This window comes from Euleptes europaea, chromosome 17, assembly GCF_029931775.1.
Source record: "Euleptes europaea isolate rEulEur1 chromosome 17, rEulEur1.hap1, whole genome shotgun sequence".
Lineage (NCBI taxonomy): Eukaryota > Metazoa > Chordata > Lepidosauria > Squamata > Sphaerodactylidae > Euleptes > Euleptes europaea.
This window is the reverse complement of record NC_079328.1, coordinates 13,500,800-13,519,008: the sequence shown is the minus strand read 5'-3', so window position 1 is coordinate 13,519,008 and position 18,209 is coordinate 13,500,800. Positions and strand designations below refer to the sequence as shown.

Genomic DNA, 18,209 nt, shown 5'->3' with positions numbered 1-18,209 from the left:
CCCCTGGTATCTAAGCCTCCTTACAACTGGCCGTAGGCACGTTTTTATATTAGGCAAACTGAATGTCCTGCCAACTGCTGAGCTCAGGGGGTACTTCACAAAACTCCATATTCTGACTGCAACTGCTACTGTGCATCTGGAGTAATAGATACCATGGACCACCTCCAATTATTCTGTGATCAATGGATGCCACTCAGAGACCTCTGGATTACACCTATCCTGAGTAAATATCAGCTGCCTGTTGAATCCTGCATGATCTCTCTTTTTTTTACAGGCAAACACCAATCTGGAAATAACACATTGTGTTTCTGGCACTTCTGGTTTCTCTATGCCATTACAGAGATGGTCTGTCATCTGAATGGAGAGATGTGTCCAGTGGGGTGCCACAGGGTTCGTTTCTGGGCCCAGTTCTTTTCAATATTTTTATAAGTGATCTGGATGAAGGTGTGGAGGGATTACTCGTTAAATTTGCAGATGACACCAAACTGGGAGGAGCAGCAAACACACCAGAAGATAGAGATAGAATTCAACGAGATCTGAACACACTGGAAAAGTGGGTGGGTGTGAAGAGGATGCAATTCAACAATGATAAGTGCCGAGTTCTACATCTGGGTAATAGAAATGAGGGACATACATACTGGATGGGGGATACATTTCTAGGTAATAGTGTGTGTGTTCTTGACTTTGCTGAAGACCTTTGGTCGGAGGAGCATAATAATGAAAGGAAAGGATTTATCATAATGAGATAATTATCCCATATCTTGTTAAGAAGCCTGTACCACTTAACTTTACTAAATTTATTTTTCTTACCTAAGACGACTGGAGAAGGCAATGACAAGCCACCCCGTAAACAGAGTCTGCCTAGTAAACGTTGTGATGTGATGTCACCCCATGGGTCAGTAGTGACCCGGTGTTTGCACAGGGGACCTTTACTTTTAAGCAGCCACTGAGATTCCAAAAGTGTCTTCACAGATAAGACCTGCCAAAAGTGCAACTTTTTATTTATTTGTTGGATTTATATCCATTCCAGGCAAGCCGGGCTCAAAGTGGGTTCTGCAACAGTACATTATTTAAAAGCGAGTTCTCTGTTTAACCTTGCATCAGCAAACCAGATAGAAACTTTCAGCAAATTAATTATTTTTTATTGAAAAAAAACCCTCTTTTTATTAGGCAGGATGATAAAAAATAGAAGCAAGTACCAGTTAACCCTAAAAGAACTAAAAAAAACACCTGCAAGGAAAATCAAATCTTCTAACATTTCTCAAGCATAATTGAATATATGAGTTTTAGAGCAAATCACATTTCAAATAACTATCTCACAGTGGTTTAGAAAGTTTTGGAAGCCCAACACACACACAAACCTCACCTACATCCTTATGACAATCCTTTTGCAGAAGATTGACCAATTCTCTGTGTGATGCTTTTTATAGACAAAGTGGAAGCCACCAGCTTAAATAAATCATTATAACTTCATCATGTGGTGATTCTGTAGATAAGTGATTGGTTCTCAAAACGATTTTATAAGATGTGTGCTGAGATATATCTGATAATGCTCAGCGCCTCAAACAAGATTTAAAAGGCTATATTTAGCACTTCACTAGTAATTAAAAAGTGATAATTCTATTTCTTCTTCAGCTACATCAATTGGCTGTCAAAGATAAAAATCCTGTGCTTTTTCTGACTGGCTGCTACAACAGCTATGAGAAATACATACAGAGATGTTTAGCATGAATATCATGACAATAATATATTTATTGAACACCTGAGGACAAATGTGTGGATTTACTCTGCTTAAGAGCAATATAAGGTCTTGTCTGTTATATTTTAGCTGAGATGGCTTATCAATCTAAAGAAGTCATGTGAAGCAGACAATATGGGAACATTGCAACCATGAAGTATTGAACAATTATATGTGAGCAAGCCACAGGAGATTCTTTATAATGTATTAAAAAAATTCCTGTACACATTTTCCATTTCCATTCTTTTCCGTGTTTAAAAGTTATGTTCAACATAATGTCCCACCATAATTCTAAAAACAATTCTTTCACATGCAAGGTTTGGTCATTAAAACATGTTGCAATTTAAGAATAATGAAAGGTCTAGAGGGGACTAGATGGATTAAATATTGTGGAGCTCCTTGGAAAAGATACAAAATCTAAGCTAATCTAAAAAAATATAATACCCAATGGACCTTGCCTACACTGAGAAACCAGTGTTAAACTACCCATACTTTCATTTCAAATGTAGTAAAAGATAATGGGATCTGCAATGTAAATAATTCCTGCAAAGACAGCTTACCTTGTCATCATTCTCCATCTCAGAATTTAAATTGTTTTGTTCACTGCCTGCCAAAGGTGCACCAGGTGTGTTGCTGCAAAGAAAGTTTTCTGCAATCTGAATATTGGGGGTCAGGAAAGTGAGCTCATTTTTCCTGGATTCTGAGGACAGACACAGCTGGTAGGAATAAGGCAAAGTCCCATCTTCAAAATTTGGGGGGAAGATGGCACCAGCATTTGAATGGGGAATAGGACCAAAACATGGCAGGAATTTGGGATTGCCTGATTTTCGAAGCTTCATCAGAATGGCCAGAATCACTGTCAAGAGGAACAAGAATGACATCAAAGCCAAGGCCAGCACCAGGTAGAACTGCAGATCAGAATGATAGTCAGGGCTGCTGGACTGATTTTTCATTTCGGGAAGGGCCTCCTGGAAGTTCTCAGCAAACACCAGGTTCAGTGTCACAGTGGCTGAGAGAGACGGCTGCCCGTTATCCTTCACCAAAATGACCAGTTTCTGTTTTGCAGCATCTTTCTCCAAAAACGCCCTTGATGTCCTGATCTCACCAGTGTGAGAACCAACAGTGAAGAATCCTGGTTCAGTGGCTTGAACAACATGGTAGGAAAGCCAGGCGTTGTGTCCAGAATCAGAATCCACAGCCACCACCTTAGTTACCAGATACCCTTCCTCAGCCGAACGAGGTACCATCTCAAACAAGGCCGAGCCCTTGGCTTCTTGTGAAGGGGACAGGATCCGGGGGCTGTTGTCATTCTGATCCAGAATGAACACCCTCACGGTGACATTGCTGCTAAGAGGGGGAGAACCACCATCTTGGGCCTTCACTTGGAGCTGGAACTCTCGGAACTGTTCATAGTCAAAGGACCTCTGGGCATACAGAGCTCCAGTCTCAGAGTTAATGGAGATATATGAAGAGATGGGGAGCTCTTTGATGTTGCTATGGAGAATGGAATATGTGATTTGTGAGTTTTGGTCCACATCTGGGTCCAAGGCTTTCACACTGAATATAGAAGTTCCAGAAGGATTATTTTCTGGCACATAGAGGATATATGGCATTTTCTCAAAAGTAGGGGAATTGTCATTGATATCAGAGATCTTTACTGATATTATTTTTTTTGCAGACAGAGGGGGGATTCCTTTGTCAATGGCTATGATTGTAATATTATATTCAGATTTTTTTTCTCGGTCTAAAGGGCTCTCTGTTTGGAGCTTGTAGTAATTATTAGAAGCTGGAATAATGTTAAAGGGCAAACCATTTTGTAGTGTGCATGTAACTTTTCCATTATCACCAGTATCTTTGTCATGTACATTGATCAGAGCAATTGTGATTCCAGGCAGGGAATCTTCAGGAATTGGGCTGAACAAGGAAACGAGATTCACTTCTGGGGAATTGTCATTCTCATCGACAACCTTTATTTCAACTTTGCACTGAGTCTCTAATCCACCTCCATCTTTTGCTGCTATTGTCATGGTGTATTCTTCACTTTCCTCAAAGTCCAGTGTCCCAGTAAGAGTAATTGAGCCATTGGTTGCATCCAGGCTGAATTTCTTGTTAGCATTCACTGGGACATTGTTGAAATGGTACTTGATCTGGGCATTGGAACCCTCATCGTTGTCAGTTGCAAGAACATTGAGTACAAGGGAGTTAATGGGAGAATTTTCTCTCAAACTGACCCTGTAGACCTCTTGAGTGAATAGGGGCGGGTTGTCATTGGCATCAGTGATATTGATGCATATCTCTGCAGTACCAGTTTTTCTTGGTTCACCCCCATCTACAGCTGTAAGAACCAAGCAGAAGGCCTGTTCCTTTTCTCGATCCAATGGTTTCTCCAGAACTATATCTGCAAATTTATTTCCATCTTGACCCTCTTTAACTTCCAAAGCAAAATACTGATTGGGACTGAGTTGGTAATTCTGGAGAGAATTCATCCCAATGTCAGGATCTTCAGCTTTCCCAAGAAGAAATCTGGTGCCTGGCAAACTAGATTCAATAATGTCTAGGTTTATATTGTTTTTTAAAAAATGTGGGTTGTTATCATTGACATCCTGAATTGCTACAGTTATATGGAAAACATTCAAAGGATGTTCAACTACTGCTTCAAAATTAACAAAACAAAGTGGATTTTTACCACAAATATCCTCCCTGTCTATTCTGTCATTTACACAGAGGTTTCCATTCTCTGCATTGATACTGAAATATTGCATTTTAGCCAAAGATACAGCATGCAGATTGCTCTTTGCTAGTTCTCTGACATCCAGTCCCAAATTCTTGGCAAGATTCCCCACAATTGATCCCTTCGGCATCTCTTCGGGGATTGAATAACGAATCTGCTCTGAAGCAGCCCAGCAGCACAAAGACAATAGTGAAAGAAGCAGTACTTGCCTTCTGAGTATCCAACAATCCCCTTCATAGCTTTTGTCCATCTGGCTCTGTAAAACTAGTTTCTTCTTCAGTTTGTTTTGAAGAGGACAAATAATCACCAGGATAAAAAGAATCTCAATAAGAAAGAATAAGCTCCTCTTTTTCTTAATCCGTACAGCCAAGAGAATGTCGTCCTTCTCAGCAGGACTACTGTTTGTGGTCTGTTTTTTCTGTAGCTGTATTGCGTAAAGGGAGGAGGAAGGCAACTGTGGACCTCCATCTAGGTTGGCCAACAGTGACACTATGAGGCCCAGACACAGAACTGCAAGTGAAGCCCTCAAGTCCTATCTGAAATGAAGACATTATGCGAATATGTGCACTTGCGTATATGTTAAAAGCAAACAGGTATTAAAAGTGTGAGTGTGAAATGTGGAGATCATACACCTTAATTACACTTTGCAACAGAGAAAGTGTAGAAATTAAGAGCTAGAACAGCGAAACAAAAAAATGAAAAAAGTATGTCTTTCTTCTATTACCATATACTGTACTTTGTATTTTCCTACCTCCTTCTGCCTGCTATACATAGTAAAGACTACCTCCATCTCAGGTCTCCCATCAATATTTTGCTGATACCTGAATTGGTTCTTGGATAAACACTGGCTTTTTTTATAAAGCTGGGGAGGACACAGAGGTTTAATCCTATAGTTTGCACACCTGTTCTATTTATTCTCCTTTTATTTTAGAAATCAAACTTTCCACCAAACTCAAAAATTCTATAGGCCTTTTTGGCCTAGGAAAGTTCGTCCCCTAAACAGTATTAACCACAATAAATTTATTAGCCCTTAAAATGTTACAAGAATATTTTTGGGGGGAGGTGGGGAGCTTTGCCCCTCTAGCAATGTATGATACACTGTTAATAATATGCAAACAGGCGGGTGTCTTTGAAAAGTAAACAGTGCCTTAAAACCTATCTATACAACACATTTTAGTTTGTTTTCCTTACCATTATGCTGATTACTTACTCTCCCAATGCATCTCACTATTATCAGAGATCATCTCTCTTATTCTGTGTTACTCTCAATTTTCCTGTCTCTATGAACAGGAGGGCCCCTGACCTGGATAGCCCAGGCTAGCCCGATCTCATCAGATCTAGGAAGGTAAGCAGGGGCAGCCCTGGTTAGTGTTTCGAAGGGAGACCCCAAAGGAATACTGGGGTCACTATGCAGAGGCAGGCAATTGCAAGCTACCTCTGAAAGTTTCTTGCCTTGAAAACCCTACGGGGTCACCATAAATTGGCTGTGACCTTACAGTAAAAAAATAAAATAAGAACAAAAATTGAAGAGGAAGTCAGCTCCATTTGAGATAGAGCATAAGAGTGATCCCTCTAAAGCGTCCCCCTGCTTTCCCCTTTGCTCCATCCCAAGTAGGATTTCCAGTATCCAGGTAACCCTGGGGTTCTCCTGGAATTACAATTGACTTCCAGACTACAGAGATCAGTTCCCCCAGGAGAAAATAATAGCTTTGGAGGATGGAATCTATGACTTCATATCCCTCCTTCCCCTCCCCAAACTTGCCCTCCCCCAAGTTCTGCCCCCTAATATTCAGGAATTTCCCAACCCAGAGCTGGCAACCCTATCAAGTCTCACGTCAGATCTGTAAGTGCCATATCAACAGATGAAGTGATGGGTATACCCAGAAACAAATTCTTCTGGGGGCAAGTTCTTTCACAGGTCACTTCTCTGAATTTCTGCAGCCTTTATACTTCTGAGCCTTTGCACCAGTACATTGTGAAAATACGTAAAGAGATATAATGAAGACCACAGAGGCTTCTGTGGGAATATAGCCCATTCTATAGTATCATATATTTATGAACTAACTTATAAATACCAACTTTAATTTGTCCACTTAAAAACAGTGCAGTAGAAATCTAGACTGATAGGCATTGACCGGATTCAACCCATGGCCAGGTAAGACTGATGAGAAGTATCTTCAGCATGTATCTTAACCTCATTATCTGTCATTTGTTTCCAGAGGTGACGGCAGAGATCTATGCATAAGCCTAATAACAAAGGAGACAAGGTGTTTCTACGACCTGAATGAAACCCCTAACTTTTGTTACTTTCTAAACCCATCATGCCACTTTCTTAACCCATCATGCCCTGATCTGGATGGCCAAGGCTAGCCTGATTTCGCCAGATCCCAGAAGCTAAGCAGAGTTGGCCCCGGTTAGTACTTGGAGGGAATTCCACCAAGGAATACCAGGGTCGCTATGCAGAGGAAGGCAATAGGAAACCACCTCTGTTAGTCTCTTGCCTTGAAAACCATTTAGGGTTGCCATAAGTTGGCTGCGACTTGATGGCATTTTATATACACAAACCCATCTTTCTCCACCCAGTCACAATTAGACTTATCTATAAGGACTGTTTTAAGCAAGGTGCTTTTTTAAGGATTAAGAAAAAAACTTAAATCGCTTATTTTAATCATCCCCTCACTGCTACTTCTTTATATATCCTGAACAATCCTGAAAATTTGACCACAAAATCATATTAAAGTACAACTAAACAGAACATTTTCACTAAAAATGCAGCGACAGTCATTTCATATAATTAATTTTTTTAAAAGAAAACTATTACCGTAACATTAGAAATGTTACGTTAATAATACTGCTTATTTAGTAACTTGGTTTTGTATGGACATTACAGTCTTTTGTTCAAGTGTACTTTAGATTTACTTAACATTCTTATCATAACCAAGTTACTTACTAAATAAGCAGTATTATTAATGCAAATTGCTGGGGGTTTGCCCGCCACCACCAGGCACCTGGCAACCCTAGATGTACTTCCTTTAATATATTCTGCTATATCTGGATCACTAGTGCAGAAGTTTCTTTAACTTCACCTTACCAGTGTGAGACTTGGAACACTCCGGTCAAAATCCCCACAAAATCATGGTTCACTGGGTGACTTAAGCCTGCCACTATTGCTTAGGCTAATGTACCTGATAGATTCTAGTAGGTTATCCGGGCTATGTAACTGTGGTCTTGGTATTTTCTTTTCTGACGTTTCGCCAGCAGCTGTGGCAGGCATCTTCAGAGGAATAACACTGAAGGACAGTGTCTCTCCTTCAGTGTTACTCCTCTGAAGATGCCGGCCACAGCTGCTGGCGAAACGTCAGGAAAGAAAATGCCAAGACCACGGTTACACAGCCCGGATAACCTACGAGAACCAATGAACTCTGACCGTGAAAGCCTTCGACAATATTTTGTACCTGATAGAGTTATTGTTTCTTTAAAAATTTTTTTTATTTTTCTTCATTTAATATATCCATAAAAACAATATAATAATAATAATAAAGAGGAGAACAAATAGTATTCTAATTTAACAATCAAATGACTTCCCCCTCTCCCTCTTCTGTCTAAAATTAAATTGCATAATCTTTTGCTAACGAGACTAATCCCAATATTATTTTAATTAATCTTGTCGTATCCAACATTATGAAATCAATACCTAATATAAAAATTAATACAAAGTATAAATAAGGGATTAGATCAATGAGTATCCTTTAAATGGTCCTGTTAAAAAATAATTTTCACAGTACATTCTCCAATCCTCCCATTCCCCCCAAAATTGTTCATTATCATTCTGATTTATCAAAACTGTAAGCTTCGCCATCTTGGTCAATTCCAGCATCTTTTTTATCCAGTCTTTTTTTATCTGGTATCTCAACTGTCTTCCATTTAGCTGCATATATCAATCGAGCAGCCGTGGTGGCATAAATCAAAAAAGTTTTATGAGTGAAAATAGTATCCGGTATATGATAGAGTTATTGTTTCAATGAAATGGAGTAAAGGAGAATTGTTTTAAGTTAAAGAGAGTCAACGGAAATATAAAATTAACAGCAGTTAAGTTTTCAGGTCAAAAATGAGCAAATGAATTTGCCCGGGCACCTATTCAAAGAAGACATGAGACAACAGCTTGGAGTTAACTAGTTTAATTAATTAATTAAACTGACCTGCATCATATTTAAATATGCTAACATATTTAAATGGGCGAGGTGTGCTAAGGCAGCCTGCCCGTGGCTGCCTTTTCTGGCAGACCCACCCAGACTCTAAACACAGCCAGCATCTTCTACCAGCTTAAGTTTATCACCACCTGCACATAATGTGCTGAGAGGTGCCCAGCCCCTCACCTGATATGCCACAGAGCCACTACCAGGTTTGGAAAAGTGTTGCTCAGAACCAATGGTTCCTCCTTCCCAGCCGCACCCCACCACAGACCGTGATCTGCTAATCTGGACGCACCCTCCACCACCACATTGGATGTCTCTGTGTGCTTGCCCATCATCCCTACCTATTGTGATCTGCCAGCCCAATCCCTGCCAACACAATCAGTACCAGGCCTATTTAACCACCTTCACACCGATATCATGAAGCAGGCAAAAAATGGCACTCCCATGAACCAATTAAGGAGAGCTCCCAAAATTCCTGCTTGGTCCCATTGGCGATCAGCTAATCCCATGATGCTTAAAAGAAAGGCGGTTATTTAGCAGGCAGAAGTAAAAAACCTGCTCTGAAGAGGCATGCTCAAAACTTATAGAAGACAGTCATACCTCTTAATTGCCTGCCTTAATTTTAAACACCCAAAGGAATTTTGAGCCTCCTTTGAATTCCAGTGGGCTGAGGCAAACTCTTCCCCAGCATAATTGTTGGGGCTTTTACATTTTTTAAAAAAGTGCAATGACCAAGCATGTTTGACGTGACCTTTTACTGGACGATGAGAGTGAGGGTGGGACTGGAGAACCTTTTAAGCCCTCCTTCCCTGCCCCCATCCAATGTGAGGACATCTGCAAACCCCGCCCCTTCCTCCAACTCACTGAAGAGTGGGATGGAGTGGTGATATGTTTGAACACAGTCTCTGAAAGGAATCCCATCACGGGGAAGCTGCCATGACTCAGTACCAACTGCCTTCAGGTTGCTGCATTATGCTTTCAAATAACTAGATTTTGTGTGTGTGTGCCTGGTCAGTACAAGAGAATAGAACACATATTTAAAAAACTACACTCTCTACAACAAAAAAGATGCTATTCCATGCAGTATTAAGGAACATGGAATGTATGTAAAGTGAATCTAATTAAAAACATTTTAGCATATCTGCTGGTGAACAGACATTAGAAATGAAAATCAGCCTGGAGGTTAAGACATTTAAGATATTAATGCAACACATAAATCATATACTTTCAGCTTACCTGGACAAATGCCTGATTCCCAGAACCAATGTCATCGCCAATGAGGATGGGTTCCTCTATCTGTTCATTAGTTAGTGTATTGGAATTATCTCCCTTGGAAAATGTGTATTGGTTTTTCTAGAGTCTGGAGTGAGAGAAACCTCTTGGCAATAGGAGTGAAGAAATGCTCGAACTCCATCAATCCCCATAAACTGGGAAACTGGGACGCCACTGAAATTCACGCTCCCAGAATCGCATAACTGAGAATTCAGCCATTTGTGAAGTCTGAGTGCCAATAACACAAGAAGAAAGGCGAAAAACAAACAAGAGACAAAAGCCACAGCAACCACCAGGTAGAAGGTGAGGTCCGACTGTTGGTCTGCTGGAGCGGAGATGCTGCTCAGATCTGTCAAGACATCAGGGATGCTGTCGACCAGCACCACGGTGACCGTGACTGACTCAGCGAGAGAGGGCTGCCCATTGTCCTTCACTAAAACTACCAGGCTTTGCTTGAGAGCATCCTTGTCAGAAAGAAATGGGCTGGCCTGATCTCTCCAGTATGGAGTCCTAATAGTGAAGAGCCCTGGCTCTGTGGCCTTGAGTAACAGATAGGACAGCCAGCCATTCTGGCCAGAATCTGCATCCACTGCCACCACCTTAGTGACCAGATATCCAGGCTCAGAGGAAAGTGGTGCCAACTCTACTCCAGTAGAGCCATCAGTAGGCATCAAAGGGTATAAGACACAGGGGGCATTGTCACTCTGATCTAAAATTAAGAGAGTCACTGATGCCGGTGTGCTTTGTTTCTTGGCTTGGGACTTGCATATTGGTGCAGCTAGTGCAGGGTTGTGCTTGTTCAGTGTACATTGGTGTATATATGTATGGTTTTGTCGCGTTATCATTGATGTTCTATTCTTTGGCCACCATGCAATTCTATGAACTTAGGCAGTTCATGAGAGGGAGGGCATCTTGGCCATCTTCTGGGCACTGGGTGAGTGTGGGGGAGGTAGTTGTGAATTTCCTGCATTATGCAGGGGGAAAGACTTTCCCCTCACATCCAGCAAGGCTCATCCACTATTATGTTTCTACTGATCTATCGTCAGTTTCACTGGAGGCCCAAGGCTAAGAAGAAGATATTTAGAGTATTTGCCCCCTATCATGACAGTGAGAAGAACTGAACATAAAAAGGCTGAAAGGGGAGCAATACTGGGTGTAGCATCCTGTGGATCAGAAAGCATTGAAGATTTATAATATCTTTAAAGAAATTTACAACAGTTAGGGTGTTATGTGATTTATTTAATTTCTGTATTTACAAATATGTAAGCAAATGCCATTCCTTAAGCAGGTAGCGATGTGCAGCCCCCAAGAAGTCTGCACCAGCATGGTGTAGTGGTTAAGGGCCCATTACACCCAGGAAAGTGTCCTTAGGAATTAAGCCATGGGATATTGAGATCAACGGGAATTTTATTCAGGGTTGGAATCTTCTCCCAGGAAAGTGTTGTTAGGATTGCACTTTAAGCTCCAATGAAAAGACTTGAGGAGATTCTGACAAGACCTGCTTAGAATGATAGTTAATGTAAATTATTATATTAAGGCTACTTTCACAACTATTGATGTGGATAAAAGGCCTTAGATTATGTAGAATGGGACTTTGTATTTAAAATAGGCTGTTACAGAGGGAAAGGATGGCTTGTAGAGAATTGGGTATGTGATGCTAATGGATAAGCTCACAACACACAAGTTTGTGGGAAAGAAAAGACTGGTCTCAAGACAGGTTAAGAAAAAGTGGTGTCCTTTGTACAATTCACTAAATGAAGTTAAGGATGAAGAGTTTAAATGTTTATGGTTAGATATGTTCTTTCCTTTTTTCCTTGAATAATGGTGTTTTTGTGTTGTGTAATTCAATGGCTGTGTTTTTGTGTTGTGTAATTCAAATTTTCCTGTATTTTGTAAAAAAAAATAAGTCTCAAAGCTACTTTCACAATTGTTGATGCAGAAAAAAGCCATTGATTAGATAGAATGGGATTTTCTATTTCAAACATTTACTTATTTTGAGTTTGGGCCAGCCATTTAAGAACAAATAATACATTTCACCCCACCTCAAAACACAAATCCATGAAATTCTTGTTTAACTCACAGCAAAGCTATCAGCAAGGGAGTTGTGCCCCTACAGTCTTAAAACTTGACTTCCTTCCTGACATCGATTACTGAATTATTACTGGACTTGGAGACTGTACAACATATGCTTTGCATATCAAAATGAATTCAAAAGGGCACAATAGAGTCTTTTTTGGAAATGAGTCAGGTTCTCCTCTCTAGCCTGATACATTCCAAGTATTGCCATTGAGGTACATTTGGTTTGGCTGACATCTCAATTTGGCTTGGAAATTTTGTCATTGATGTTTACAGTACATCATATGGGGAGGGGGGAGGTCTATCATAATTCTCATCTTTTCTTAGCCTCTGAATTATGTAGGGATGGTCCATTGATCTTAAATTATCAATAAAATTGCTAGCTAAAGCAACAAAGTATGAAATATCCTATTTTGCCATAAACCTTTATGAATCACAATCCCCATTGTCACATGTATGAAGCACCCAAGTAGGTATATACACTGAGTGATGACCTGGCATCCCGTCTTGTTGCCTGCTGCCACCTTGGGTACCAGTGGGATGAAATAGGGAGGGAAGGAATGTGTGTCGGCAAGAGTTTTTGCACAATGCTACAGCATCCTCCATGTCATTTCCATTTCCCCCCGGAAGTGATGAAAGCATGCTGGTGCAGCACCGGCACACCAGGCCAGCACACCAGGCTTCACTCTTTATTCCCCCCTATGGATTTCCAGCTACAGCCTGGTAACCCTAATGCTGACAGAAGAAAAAAAATGCTATTTTGGTTTTCTGCCCCCCAAAGCTAGATCAAAGAGTCTTTGATCACCATTTTAAAAAAGAGAATACCAATCCAACCAATGTAGTTATGGCCTATCCCTGACTAGACACCACTGGTGATGGCATAGTATTAAGAAGGTAAAGGTCCCCTGTGCAAGCACTGGGTCATTCCTGACCCATGGGGTGACATCACATCCCGACGTTTACTAGGCAGACTTTGTTTATGGGGTGGTTTGCCAGTAATGTAACATTATTGTGTGAGCATAGATTGTAACAAGAATAATTTAACACAGTTATGTAAGACAAAAATTTGAAAAAGTAAACATTAGGTATAATCATCCCTACCCATAAAATTATATATGTATTAATCATTAAAACCAATCAATACATTAATAATATTAACCATAATTAGTAAGAATTTACACTGCCATCACAATCTACAGGGTATAGCTTAAGAAAGCTCTTCTTAAAAAAGTAAAGTACATATATAAAAGCTGCTACTATTATTGAGCTTTTATCACAACTTAGAAGACAGATAAATTGCTTTCCATTTCCAGAAATTCCCTAACAAATATCATATCAGTATGTATATTCTTTGGATATTGGTTCTACTCTATGTTGGCAGAGTGATTAACACAGCAGCTGATTACAGTGTAGATAAAGCTTTATACCTGATAAAGACTTGATAAAGAGAGAGACAGCGGTAGAAACCTAGCTGAGAGAGACAAACTTCCGAGAAGAAACAGGATATTGCCCTGACTGTAGCAATCTGGATACAGACAAGGAGTGACATTTAACAGGAGATAAGGTGCTGACCTCACTACCCTATCTACCTGTCCTCTTGCTGACCCTGCAAGGTCTTCCCTCTTCTTTGCACACCAGACATTGCCTATTCCAACTGACTGATCCACGATTTTGCCATGAGCTCACACTGGATAGATTTAACATGCTACCATTTATATTCTTGACAGGAAGATACAATAACATTCCATCTAATTGCAGATTCTGTCCTTGTTCTGTTAACCTGATTGAAACATTGGTTCATGAGTTTTTCCACTACAGATTTTATGTACAGGCATGCTTGGATTTATTGGAACCTTTGTTGGTTGATATAAAAAAAAAAACCTGTTCTCTGAGCAGACGGCTCTCAAAACCTTACTGGCAGACGTTGACCAAAGAATCAGTGTATCTGTGGCTAAATTTCTGTTTGCTGTGATGAAACTACAAGCCGAGTTAACCTGTGTATAATCTACTCGGATTCTAAACCTTAAAATATTCATTTTAAGGTGAATGATGAATGATGATATTTTATGTGAGTAATAAATTTCATAAAAGTGTTTTTTCTGCTTCTGAATGGCTTGTGGGCCCTAAAAAACTGAACTGAACTACTTATGTCATAACCTCCCTTCTCCAGATTACCAGAAACTAAACATATTATTTGTCCTTGAAAATATGTCCCTTGTTGTACAGGGGTATGTTCATACATCTTAATTATATACACACGAGGCAGGCCTTTCAGAAGAAGCAACAATGGTAGCTACAAATTACATTCAAACTACTCACACCCATCAAATTGATCACAAAGCAAACCCATCCAGAACTTACCTTCTCCACATTTTCTATTTCACCATCCACATTGTTTTCTCCATTCATCATCAGGGAAATATCAGATTTTACATTACAGAGGATATTCTCTGCTATTTGGACAGTGGGCTGCAGGAACGTTAACTCATTTCTCCTAGATTCCGAAGATAAGCAGACCTGATATGAATACGGTAAAGTTCCATCCTCATAATTGGGAGGGAAAATGGTGCCAGTCTTTGCATCAGGAATAAAGCACTGAAGGAAGGTGGGGTGCCTTGACCGTCGGAGTTTCATCATAATGGTCAGTGTTACTGTCACAAGAAACAGGAAGGACACCAAGGCCAAAGCCAGAACCAAATAAAACTGGAGATCAGACTGAGAGTCTGAGTCACTGGGCTGGGTGTTCATTTCTGGAAGAGCCTCCTGGAAGTTCTCAGCAAAGACGAGGTTCAGCGTCACAGTTGCTGAGAGAGGAGACTGCCCATTATCCTTCACCATAATGACCAGCCTCTGCTTCACAACTTCCCTCTCAAGTAATGCTCGAGCTGTTTTGATCTCTCCTGTGTGGGACCCAATGGTGAAAAGAGAGGGCTCCGTGGCCTGCAGCAGGTGGAAAGAGAGCCAGGCATTGTGTCCAGAGTCAGCATCCACTGCCACCACTTTGGTCACCAGATAACCTGATTCAGCCGTCCAAGGCACCATCTCAAACAAAGACGAACTGTCACTTCCTTGGGAAGGATAGAGGATCTGCGGAGTGTTATCATTCCTATCCAGGATACACACTCTCACTGTGGTGCTGCTATTGAGTGATGGGGAGCCTCCATCTTGGGCCTGCACTTGAATCTGAAACTCCCGGAATTGCTCATAGTCGAAGGAGCGCTGCGCATAAATGGTGCCAGTCTCAGAATTAATAGAGAGGTAGGAAGAGAGGGGCAGGTCCTCAATGTTGCTCTTGAGGATGGAGTAAGTGATTTGTGCATTGCGATCCTCATCTGGGTCAGAGGCCTTGACACTGAAAATGGAAGATCCAGACGGGTTGTTCTCTAGTACATAGGCAGTATAGGAAGACTTTTCAAAGGCTGGAGGGTTATCATTGATATCGGAGATCTGTAGGGAGATGGTTTTGTATGTGGAGAGAGGAGGGATACCTTTGTCTGTGGCTGTGATGGTAATGTTATACTCCGGGATCTTTTCTCTGTCAAGATAACCATCTGTGAGGAGTTTGAAGTAATTATCTGAAGATGAAACTATCTGGAAAGGTACAAGGTCTCTGAGATGGCAAGTGACTTCCCCATTCTCCCCAGAATCCTTGTCATGAGCCTTCAGCAAAGCAATAACAGTTCCAGGCATGGAGTCTTCAGGAATTGGACTGGATACGGAAGTAAGTATCACTTCAGGAGGATTGTCATTCAGGTCTAAAACCTCAATCTCCAGCTTGCAATGTGTCACTAAACCACCCCCATCAATGGCCTGTATTATTCCCATATAACTTTGACTGTCTTCAAAATCAATCATCTCCTTAAGTGTAATTGTTCCATCATGTGGATCCAGGTTGAATTTCTCTAGGCTACTTTCTCGGATGCTGCTGAAAGTGTATGTGATTTCAGCATTTGATCCTTCATCACTGTCAGATGCTTTAACTTGAACTACAGAAGTACCTTTGGGTGTATTCTCCTTTAGGCTTACTTTGTAGGTTTCCTGGCCAAAAACTGGTGGATTGTCATTGATGTCAGTAACAGTAACATGTATATTTGCTGTCCCGGATCTTATTGGATCTCCCCCATCCAGAGCTGTAAGGACCAAGTGGAGTGTGTGTTCTCTTTCCCTGTCCAGTTGTTTTTGCAATACTAATTCTGCATATTTGCCCCCATCCTTGCTCTCTTTAATTTCTAGTTTAAAATACGGAGTTGGGCTCAAGTGATAGTTCTGAAGAGAATTGACTCCAATGTCCTTGTCTTCAGCATTTCCAAGGACAAACAGAGCCCCTGGCAGACTTGATTCACTCACTTTAAGTTCAATATTTTCTTTCTGGAAATGTGGGGCATTATCATTGATGTCTTTGATAAAAACTTGTATGTGAAATACATTCAAAGGGCTGTGAACCACAGCTTCAAATTTTAAGACACAAGAGGGTGATTTCCCACAAATTTCTTCCCGGTCTATCCTGTCAGTCACATACAGATTGCCATTTTGTTCATTAAGAGTGAAATATTGCTTTTCTGAAGAGGCACCAAGCTTGAATTTGGACAACTCTGTCACATCCAACCCCAAATCTTTTGCAAGATTCCCCACAAGAGAGCCCTTTTCTGTTTCCTCTAAAATTGAATAGTGAATCGGCTGAGACAGCGCTTGACAGAACAAAGACAAGAATAGGAACAGAAAGAGTACTTGCCTCTTGATCTCCCTCGTTGTCTCTGCACTTCTGTTCTCCATCACCCTCATTTCATTAATTGCCCTTCCTGGGATTTCCCACCCAGATTTTCAAATATCCAGTTTCTTAGCAGTAAAATTTTTGCAGTGCAGTCATTTGCTGATCCTTGGGAAATGAAGAAAGTTCCCTTTTTTGGATGTGCTTTTAAAATAAAGGTGCTTTCTGTATCTGTTTTCTGATCAGAGGAAAAGGATACTGCAGTAGGAGCCTCAAATCTGTTCCAGTAATTCTCCCCTGTTGTCCAACAGTGACACCAGGAGTCCACAGCGAAAACTGCATGGTCATAATTTTTCTTATATTTCTACATAGCAATTTAGAGGATTACTCAAAATTGAATAGAGGATTATTCAGTATTTAAATCTGGGCCTTTCCCCCAATTCCATGCATTTTCTTCAAGAGGCTACTTTACTGCTTACTTGCTTTACTCCTTATAATAAGTCATCCTAATATTATGAAGCCTACAGTAACCCAATCTTACCAGACCTTGGGAGCTATGCAGGGTTGCCCATAGTTATTATTAAAATGGGAGACCACCAAGGAAGATGTGGGTTGCTACGCTCAGGAGGGCAATGGCAAACCATCTTTTGCCTTGAAAACCCCATGAGGGGCCACCATAAATCAGTTGTGACTTGACAGCACTTACCATAATTATTATTAATATTATAAGTCATTTCTAGTGTCTTCATTTGAACACATGAGCACACGATGCTGCCTTATACTGAATCAGACCCTTGGTCCATCAAAGTCAGTGTTTTCTACTCAGACCGGCAGCAGCTCTCCAGGGTCTCAGGAAGAGAGGTCTTTCACATCACCTTCTTGCCTAGTCCCTTTAAGTGGAGATGCCGGGGATTGAACAGGGGACCTTCTGCATGCCAATCAGATGCTCTACCACTGAGCCACAGCCCCTCCCCATAGTGTAAATTAGTGCAGTTTTTTCTTTCTTTAGATTTGTTTAATATTAATTTTTGAGTTAACATTAGACATAAACAGATGATACCATCATATAAAGTAATGTCAGAGTTTCTATTGATAATTTTAACCACATGAGCTTTAAACTATGGGTCATTTTCAGACTGTTTTTTAGAATGTGGTCCCTTGCATCACAGTGAATTTTTGGTGTGGACAAGATTAAGGGAGGACTGAAAGCTTGTCCCCATTGGCTCTTTTAGTCTGGAGTTGGATATATCTACACACACACATATTTCGGTCTTGAATGAGCAACCCAACCAGTTAGCAAATGAGCCATGGAATTTTGTACCAACTGAAGTTTCCAGGTTACCTTCAAGAGCAGCCCCACATAGCAGCCCCATTAGAAAAGTCACCCTAGAGGTTATAGAAATATGGATTAGAGTAACTAGGTCAACTGAGCCCAAAAGGGCAGAAAACATCTTAACTTCCTAAACAGATGTAAAAGACAGAAAGCGC

General features: G+C 40.7%; 2 protein-coding genes across 5 annotated transcripts in view; both read right to left on the bottom strand.

Annotated features, from left to right (window-relative positions):
• Positions 1-18,209, bottom strand: part of LOC130488791 (protocadherin gamma-A12-like) — a 358,724-nt gene that overhangs the window by 249,265 nt on the left and 91,250 nt on the right. The window contains exon 1 of one of the 4 annotated variants that reach the window (XM_056862436.1): positions 2,299-4,844. The exons of the other annotated variants lie outside the window; for them this stretch is intronic. Coding sequence (XP_056718414.1) covers positions 2,299-4,719 — 2,421 coding nt within the window. The 5' untranslated portion in view covers positions 4,720-4,844. Of the gene's footprint in view, positions 1-2,298; positions 4,845-18,209 lie in introns of those variants that run through there. 4 annotated transcript variants of the gene reach the window in all.
• Positions 4,865-16,786, bottom strand: LOC130489189 (protocadherin gamma-B4-like). Its single transcript, XM_056862926.1, is given in 4 exon segments — positions 4,865-5,005; positions 9,902-9,993; positions 9,996-10,731; positions 14,375-16,786. Coding segments are annotated over 4 exon segments (3,381 nt in total).